The following is a 10,343-nucleotide window of genomic DNA, read 5'->3' on the forward strand; positions in this document are numbered from 1 at the left end:
ATATATATATATATATATAGATATATAGATATATCTATATATATATATATATATATATAAAAACATACATGAAATTACTCCATATGAGATCTATACAGGTGGAGCTGGGGAAGGTGGAGTGTTTTAGAAGTGTGCTGCAACTGCTACAGCAAATGCTAGCCAAGTTTTCGAATGTTGAGCAGCAAGCTCATTTACTGCTGATGTGAAAAGTAATTACTCCGTAGCAGATCTATACAGGTGGAGCTGGGGAAGGTGGAGGGTTTCTGAAGCGTGCTGCAACTGCTACAGCAAATGCTAGCCAAGTTTTCGAATGTTGAGTAGGAAGCTCATTGACTGCTGATGTGAAAAGTAACCAATAAGCTCAGCCATGTGAATGATGTATTTATATCACATTGAGTTAGAATCAGCCTGTGCCATCTACAGTTTCATGACATAACTTCGTATTAGTTTTACACTTCTACAACACACTGACTACCTTTGAAAAAATTTGTAAATTACGCAGAACATAATATAAAACTGTGAAACTGCAAATTTGAATTGAGGAAAACACTTCTCACAGTCAACTGCATTGAGCCTCATTTGAAAGTATTAACATTAGTGCAACGTTTCTACAACACATTCACTACTTTCTTTAAAGTAAGTGATAAATTATGCAGTAACATGATTACAAACTGAAAACTGCAAATATGAATTGACAACTACAAAGAAAAAATCCTCATTTGAAAGTGATAACATTACGATGACATCACTGTAACATTTCAACGCATTCACTATCTTTGAAGAAACTGATAAATTATGCAGTGCATAACATAAAAGTGCAAATCTGAATTGATGCAAATACTTTTCACAGTGAACTGTAAAGAGAAAAGCCTCATACGAAAGTAATAAATACATTTTCAACATATTCACTACTTTCTTTAAAGATATTAAATTATACAGTAACAGTTAAAAATTTAGAAATCTGAATTTGTTTAATCACTTTCCAACCACTATAATTATGTTGGGTGATCCAGGTAGCTCAGAAATCACAAACTTTATCTTTATGAAAGTAAACAGGGGCATATTTGATGTTTTGATGTTATTAAGAAAGTTGAATCTACACTCTAAAAAATGCTGGGTTAAATACAACCCAGTGCTGGGTAAAATAGGGACAAACCCAGCAATTGGGTTGTTTTGACCCAGCGGTTGGGTTACTACCCAGAAGGTTGGGTTAAACATTTAACCCAACCGCTGGGTCAAAACAGCCCAATTGCTGGGTTTGTCCCTATTTTACCCAGCACTGGGTTGTATTTAACCCAGCATTTTTTAGAGTGTAGATTCAACTTTCTTAATAACATCAAAACATCAAATATGCCCCTGTTTACTTTCATAAAGATAAAGTTTGTGATTTCTGAGCTACCTGGATCACCCAACATAATTATAGTGGTTGGAAAGTGATTAAACAAATTCAGATTTCTAAATTTTTAACTGTTACTGTATAATTTAATATCTTTAAAGAAAGTAGTGAATATGTTGAAAATGTATTTATTACTTTCGTATGAGGCTTTTCTCTTTACAGTTCACTGTGAAAAGTATTTGCATCAATTCAGATTTGCACTTTTATGTTATGCACTGCATAATTTATCAGTTTCTTCAAAGATAGTGAATGCGTTGAAATGTTACAGTGATGTCATCGTAATGTTATCACTTTCAAATGAGGATTTTTTCTTTGTAGTTGTCAATTCATATTTGCAGTTTTCAGTTTGTAATCATGTTACTGCATAATTTATCACTTACTTTAAAGAAAGTAGTGAATGTGTTGTAGAAACGTTGCACTAATGTTAATACTTTCAAATGAGGCTCAATGCAGTTGACTGTGAGAAGTGTTTTCCTCAATTCAAATTTGCAGTTTCACAGTTTTATATTATGTTCTGCGTAATTTACAAATTTTTTCAAAGGTAGTCAGTGTGTTGTAGAAGTGTAAAACTAATACGAAGTTATGTCATGAAACTGTAGATGGCACAGGCTGATTCTAACTCAATGTGATATAAATACATCATTCACATGGCTGAGCTTATTGGTTACTTTTCACATCAGCAGTCAATGAGCTTCCTACTCAACATTCGAAAACTTGGCTAGCATTTGCTGTAGCAGTTGCAGCACGCTTCAGAAACCCTCCACCTTCCCCAGCTCCACCTGTATAGATCTGCTACGGAGTAATTACTTTTCACATCAGCAGTAAATGAGCTTGCTGCTCAACATTCGAAAACTTGGCTAGCATTTTTGACCCAGCGGTTGGGTTACTACCCAGAAGGTTGGGTTAAACATTTAACCCAACCGCTGGGTCAAAACAACCCAATTGCTGGGTTTGTCCCTATTTTACCCAGCACTGGGTTGTATTTAACCCAGCATTTTTTAGAGTGTAATTTGCATGATTAATTCTGAACTCCTGGGAGTTTGAATGTGTGGCTCTGTGTGTTTTCCTCTAGGGGAAGTTTGAAAAGGCTGGAGTTTGAATCTGTCAGAAGTAACCTAAATAGCACTGCCTCCTCCAGCATGCTCTGACAGGATCCCACCTCGCTACTCTTGCTATCTGTCTGACACGCAACAAAACAAATGTTCCTTTTGTTCGCCCAGATCAATTTTCACCTTCTAATAGCTAAGCGAGCAGGTAGTTTCATTAGCCAGCAAGAACCCATTTAGTGCGCCGCGGCATTGTTGGCGGTTGTCAAATGATAAACTGTGTCAAACCCTCTAATCTGCTGTTCCTGGCTCTTTGTGAAAGCAAACATTAAAATCGGTTTACTTTAGCAGTTAATAACAACCTATTTTTAGGTCTGTCAATTAATTAAAACATAATAGTTCCTCGAGTAGAGTTATAAATATGTTTGTTTCACTAAATTAAATGTTTAAACTGACAGCCCTACTTAATAGTGGAAATTCCATAAGTATGATCAATAGGGGTTTTTTTGTGCATTTTTTTCTAATGAATTTTATCAAATTAACATGTTAAACTGACAGCCCTACTTATTATATATGACAGAAACAGAAATGATTATACACATCAGTTGTTACTTTGTTGTGCATTATTTTTCTAATTAATTTCATTAACACTAAACTGACAGCCCTATACTTACCATATATGACAGAAACAGGAATTTTCATACATGTATGATCAGTTGTTATTTTTTGTGCATAATTTTTTATAATTAATTTTATTAAATTAACATGTTAAACTGACAGCCCTACTTACTATATGACAGAAACAGGATTTTTTCAAGTATATGATCAGCTTTACAATCAATTTTATTAAATAAAATTGACATATTATTATAAATTTTATTAAATTAACTTGTCAAACTGATAGCCCTACTTATTACTGTAACGAATTAGTCCACTGAAGGCAAGCGTAGAACCCAAGTGCAGTTTATTTACAAGTGATTCAAACATCCAAACAATAATCCGAGACTTGACTTGACAGGAACAGACTTGATTTGACATGAACAGACTTGACTTGACTTGACTAGGCATGAACAGACTTGACGAGGCATGAACAGACTAGACGAGGCATGAACAGACTAGACGAGGCATGAACAGACTAGACGAGGCATGAACAGACTAGACGAGGCATGAACAGACTAGACGAGGCATGAACAGACTAGACGAGGCATGAACAGACTAGACGAGGCATGAACAGACTAGACGAGGCATGAACAGACTAGACCAAAAGTCCTCCACATAGTCCTCTATGGTCCGACTTCCCTGACGAAGGCTCAGAAGGTGAACAACTGCTGGGTTCATTTTTTAGCGGTCGTTTTGTGTTGATTAGCTGATTGGCATGTCACCATATTCTAATTTGTTGAGATAGTGAATTGGTGGGTTTTTGTTAAATGTGAACCAAAATCATCACAATTAAAAGAACCAAAGACTTAAACTACTTCAGTCTGTGTGCATTGAATTTATTTAATACACGAGTTTCACAATTTGAGTTGAATTACTGAAATAAATGAACTTTTCCACGACATTCTAATTTATTGAGATGCACCTGTATATATATATATATATATATGAAAAGTGAGACCATACTTGTGTTTTAGAAAAAGGAATTCATAGCCAGATATGTATAATTGTTTTTTTTTTTTTCTAAAAAAACACTTTTTACTAATTGAATGTGTTAAAATGACAGTCTTACTCACTATATATGAGAGAAACATGACATTGCTGCATTCTGAAGGTGAATTCATGACCTGAAATACTCAAAAGACACTGTCACCTAGAACTAAGATCAATGAGAAAACTGTTCTGTTATTTTTTAACAGCGTTAGGACCTTTTATTTGGTCCTCCTGGCAAGAGAACATTTTTGGTTTCAAGTGACAATGTACTGAACCCAAGCGACCTGTATTCAGTAGATGGGATCAAAATTTCTTTATGTCCTCCTTCAATGTTTCACCTCAGCAAAACAGAAAAGCTTCACAAAAGGCTGAAAGCCGTTTGCAGTGCTCTTAAGACACAGCCTTCGATTCAGCTAATGCACTTCCATGCAATTTTTAAAAGTCACACACAAAGCGGCTCCATACTCACGTATCTGTGCGAGCCATCGTAATCACACCTCTCGATGTAGCCGAGACTGCCATCGGAAAAATACAGCTTTTCAGCTTTGTGGTCGATGGTGAGTCCATTAGGGGTGATGACATCCATGCTAACAATGATGCGGATGTTCCGGCCGGTTAAAGTTGACCTCATGATGCTCGGCTTCTGCTCGTTCCAGTTAGTCCAGAACATCAAGCTGGGTGAACGCAAGCAGACTGTTAGCTGTCACATCAAATGATTTTTACCATAAATTTCTGGTCCTAAAGGACTTGGACATTTGAATCACCCTTAAAAATGTCATTACATTACACAATATCCAACTTAACTCATGCTAGCACTTTCCCCAGAATTAATATCACTTTTCTGAGTCATATTTCAGGCATACATGACTTCTTTGAAAGTCACATTTAAATTTCACATTTAAAAAGTGCATTAAAAAAAAGAAAGGAATCGAAACTTAAGTATGAATATGATCAAAAGCATATATTATATATACACTTAAAGGGATAGTTCACCCAAAAATTAAAATTTGATGTTTATCTGCTTACCCACAGGGCATCCAAGATGTAGGGAATATTATTATATATAAATACATTATTTAAATTATATTTTTATATATTAAAATGCCTTTACTTTATTTATGAATACATTTATTATTATTTTATGTTTTTCTTAAATTTGTATATGACAAAAATTTGACTTTTTATAAGTATATGATCAGTTGCGTTATTTTTATTTTTTTGCATTTTTAAAGATTAAAAGTATAAGAGTTAACCAGTTGAGATGATTATTATTATTATTATTATTATTATTATATAATTGACTTAAATAAACATTTTAAACAGCACTTTTCATAACTACATGATTAGTTGAATTTTTGCACATTGCTATGTATGTTGAATTTGATTCAGTTAACGTTAAAAAGCCCTTCTTGTTATATATGGCAGAAAATTGTTTGTGTGTATGGTGAATTTCCATACGTGTATTCCATCAGTTGCGTAGAACTCTTACAAATGTCTAAATGTCATTACATTAGACAATATCAAACTTAGTGGCATCTGCAAACAAATCATGCTAGTGCTTTTCTCAGAACTGATGTCTTTTCTGAGACATTGTTTTTTTGTAATCTGTTAAATTTCAGACATACTGTAAATGTTTTCTTTGAATGCCACATAAAAATGTTCTTAAAAGTCTTTTTAAAACTAAATGTACACCCTTGGTGCTGCGTGCACTATGCTAATATCCTCATTAAAAATGTATTCATCTGCAATTATAATTAAAAAGGCTACAGCCTCATAGCATCAGGCCTTTTTCTTTTAATGTCGCAGAAAAAGACGTTGGTCGAAGGACGAAGCATGTCCTTGTGTTTGAGACGAGTGTGCTAGCCTGGCATGTGACGGCACCTTGCAGTGTCGGCTGCTATCGCCGGCGTGTGACTCCTAGCTGTGATCTTTGGCAGCTTTTGGATCGCTGGGACGTCTTGCTGACAGCAGCAGCCACTTATTGCCATGCTAATGCGCTAACAGGCTAACGCTAGCCTGCTATGATCCGACTAAGTGCTGTCAGGGTATGAAGCGGTGAAATGTTCCTTAGAGAACAAACAGCCATATTAATGCTACAGCTAAAAGATAGCATACTGTACTTTAAACCATTGAGCAATATGAGGGTATGCAAAGTCTAAATTTCTGATTTCCTACTTAAAAAAGTGAAGAGAATGTCTGTAGAATTGTGTTTAGTGAACATATAAACGATCCTGTTTATAATAATACACCTGAAGAACACAAGCTAGTACTAGCATAGCATTGTTTACCTTTAACAGTTTGGCTAACGCTAACGCTAACTGTCATTTTGCTTCCATACACAACATTTTCAATCAGGCAATGTGTAATCGTGCAATGTGCAGTCGAAAGTCTGACAGAAACTGACTGAATATAATTTAGCATAAAATGGCGGAAAATGCTAAAGTCAATTTAAATGTAGACTGCCAAGGCAAAATCAAAGTAAACAAAGTACGATATCTTTTATAATTTCAAATTGACTCAATATAATTTTTGATAGGTGGTTCTCAATTAGACTTTAATTAGATTAGTTTTTTTTTATCCCAGAAAGCATAAATCTAAATGCTAAAGGATGCTAAATGCTAAATAAACCACAATTAGCATAGCAACACATAGTAAGAACAAAAATATAATACACAAAGAATAAAAATGTAAGAATGAAAAATAATAAAATATATGGTTATAAACTTCTACAAGTGACAAAAACGTATATCTTTTGTTGTGGATGTCAAAAATTGTGCGTTCATCTAGATGCTAGTCAGATTAGCAGATGCTAACTCCAAAATCATTAACAAAACTATAGTTTCACTTGATAAACATGGTTTGTGCTGACCACAAAATGTTTGTTTACAGGTAAGTATTAGAAATTTAGCAGTTTATAGTAATATTAATAAATTTACTTCAATACATACATTTTATTTCACTTTTATATGGCTTGCTACTGTAAAACCTAGTTGAGAAGCACTGCGTTAGATGACACTAAAATCAGTGGATCGCACAAAAAGGCAATGATGAACAGTTCAGGAGAGCAGCAGTAGAAAAATAATAAATAAATGCATAAAAGTCAAACTTAATTAATGTTTTCTAATTTGAAAATGAAAGGAACTGCTGACAGAGATCAAGAGATGCGAATGTGTTTGGAGATTAATACCGCAAATCTCTGTAGCACAGGTCACACTGTTTTCAAATTTGAATCTTTATGAAGCTCATAACTCACTGATGTAAAATTAATACTCTGTATGTGGTCCCGCGCCTAATTACTCTGAAATAATTAGAGGACCCCTCCCTTAATTGACCTTTTGGAAAGACAGCCATCAAAACAAATTTGATCAACAAGGGTTATTTTGAGGTGAGGTGGAATCCAGAAACTTTTGCCATTTTAGACACATGGATTTATTTTACTGTAATGAAAAGTAAACATTTTTACTTTTGTGGGAAGTTGTGGCCTAATGGTTAGAGAGTCGGTCTCATAACCCAAAGGTTGCGGGTTCGAGTCTCGTACCGGCAGGGATTGTAGGTGGGGGGAGTGAATGTACAGCGCTCTCTCCCACCTTCAATACCACGACTGAGGTGCCCTTGAGCAAGGCACCGAGCCCCCAACTGCTCCCCGGGCACCGCAGCATAAATGGCTGCCCACTGCTCCGGGTGTGTGTTCATGGTGTGTGTGTGTTCACTGCTGTGTGTGTGCACTTTGGATGGGATAAATGCAGAGCACTAATTCCGAGTATGGGTCACCATACTTGGCCACATGTCATGTCACTTCACTTTTTGGACTTGCAAAATAGATAGAATACAGTATCACTTCTTATTTTATTATTTTTTTTATCATTGAACAAAGTATAGATTTAATTGCACAAGCAATTAGTTATGAAAATGACATTTAAGAAAAACATGAAATAATAAATAATAGCCAACCAGCTCCATTTCGGTGAAAAAGGTGTATCTGTACTAACAAAAATATTTATATATATATATATTTTTTAAATAAATTACTTATATATATCTAATATATATAGATAGACAGATAGATAGATAGATAGATAGATAGATAGATAGACACACACACACACATGAAATAAATACTTTTAAGGATAACTAAAGCACTTTGACATAGGAAGAAAAAAAATTCCTTTAAAAATGTCAAAGATGAAGTCAAATCTCTAGACTTACTTCTGGCATTCGTCCAGAGAGAGGACGTGTGGATGGTCCTCCTCAGACAGGGAGACCACCGTGTCTCGGTTGAAGGCGTTTGGTCTGGTCTGGTCAATGCTGTGACGGGTGACGGTGGCTGTGGTGGAGCTCGTCCAGTACAGGACGTCCCATCCTCGGTGGTACGCCAGCCCCTCCACAGAACCAACATCTACAGAAAGAAATATGACAACAATGCGGTGACCTACTACACACACTTTAAAGCCTGAAATGATGCACAAATACTTATATCTAGTCATTTCATACCTTCTATCAATCATATAAGATATAAAAAGCACTGAAGCCCACAAATGCAAGCAGTTGATCTGAAAGCCATAAAACCAGATGGCAGGCAAACACCTCCACAGGTTCTTTCACAAGTGATTCAAAAAGAAGAAAAAGCAGACAGATGGTTGATGTGAAACAGCTAGGTGTCAGAAAAGGTCAAGATGTGTTGTGGAAATCTACGTCAATCAAACTAAATCTAAATAAAAAATAAAAAAAATACACCTTTTGTGCTCTTAAAAACATTCGTAAGTAATTTACTTAAAACACTGCACTTTGCGAAGAACTGCAAAATTATACATATAATCACACGCAAAATTGACAAATATATAAATTCATATTTTCTAAAATATATATAATGATATTACAATAGTGGCATGTTAAAATAAATAATTAAAAACAAAAACAGAATGAAAAATAGAATATTTTGCCTAATTTTATGACTTTTTATTTCATTCTGTTTTCCCGGTTAAATAAGGATTTCACAGTGTCTCACTTCAAGGAGCAAAAAAAAAAATGTTTTTCAAGTTTAAACATGTAGTTGAATGTAACAATAAAATAATAAATAATAAATTGTTACATTCAACATGTAGTTGAATGTAACAATAAAATAATAAATGGAGGAATAAAACACGCAATTCCATTTTAAAACAAAAAGCAATAAAAATGTAAAAATGTAATTAAAATGTAAATAAATAAAAATGCAATTAAATGTAACAAATTAATAATATCAAATATAATATTTTATATATTACAACAGCACTTAAGTTCAATGTTAAAATTTAAAAATGCATAAATAAAAATTGAATAGAAGATTAATTGTCAAAATTAAATTAAAATAGTCAAAATTTTCAGAATAAATGTGTGACAAAATTAAAGTAATATTTAGAGAATAAAACTCATAACTTCTCATAACATTGTATTTTTTCTTGCACTTTTTTTTTACGTTTTTAAAATTTGCCTGTGAAATAACACAATACTTTAGTAGCTGAATTAACAGTCGTCTCATGTATTGCCTATATGCAACCATATCATTTACGACCCGACGCAAAGTACAGCGCATTTTTATAACCTGCTTGGGCCTTTTAGTGAAAAACAAAACTGTGCACTGATCAAACAATTATTCAGTCTTTTTGATGTTGCAATTACATAATTACATGTGGGAGAAAAACAATTTTTTGAGTTTATCCCACTGCAACTTGAGCAGTAGGGGTGTAAGAAAATATCGATACACGCGAGTATCGCGATATTTTGTTTGGCGATACTGTATCATTCTCAAAAACGCAATATCGATATTTAAAAAAAAAATGTATACAAGATTCATGGCCGTTGTTTCGTTTTGAGTTTATATCCCGACCGCTAGATAGCAGTCTTCTTACCTCTGAACTTAAACAGTGACAATGTGTGCGTTCCGCTCCTGCAAGGTTTGTCCCCGCCCGCTAGGGCTGCATGATAAATCGAAATGGAATCGAGATCGCGATTTGACAGAAGCTGCGATTGTCATGCGTATCTTTCAGTGAAGCACGGCTCTGTGATCAGCAGTAAATCTCCATCAAAAGGCCAGAGGGCGCTCTCGCGCTGAAACTGAATAAACAGAAGATTCAACTGCTTTCATTGATTCAATGTGACTACGCTGTTCACTTTCACTTTCGATTTCACGATCACGTGCACTCTGTGTAAAGGGAGCGCATCTTACGATATAAGATATTTGTTTAGGCACGTTGATATTCTGATCATATTTT

General features: G+C 34.6%; 1 protein-coding gene across 1 annotated transcript in view; it reads right to left on the reverse strand.

Annotated features, from left to right (window-relative positions):
• LOC107653541 (low-density lipoprotein receptor-related protein 1B-like) overlaps positions 1 to 10,343 on the reverse strand; it is a 302,414-nt gene that overhangs the window by 90,963 nt on the left and 201,108 nt on the right. Inside the window, exons 40-41 of the mRNA XM_016440286.1 lie at positions 8,299 to 8,488; positions 4,562 to 4,766 (exon numbers count right to left, since the gene is read on the reverse strand). Of these exons, the coding sequence (XP_016295772.1) occupies positions 4,562 to 4,766; positions 8,299 to 8,488 (395 nt within the window). The remainder of the gene's footprint in view (positions 1 to 4,561; positions 4,767 to 8,298; positions 8,489 to 10,343) is intronic.

Source organism: Sinocyclocheilus anshuiensis, unplaced genomic scaffold, assembly GCF_001515605.1.
Source record: "Sinocyclocheilus anshuiensis isolate Anshui unplaced genomic scaffold, SAMN03320099.WGS_v1.1 scaffold1079, whole genome shotgun sequence".
NCBI classification, from domain to species: Eukaryota; Metazoa; Chordata; class Actinopteri; order Cypriniformes; family Cyprinidae; genus Sinocyclocheilus; species Sinocyclocheilus anshuiensis.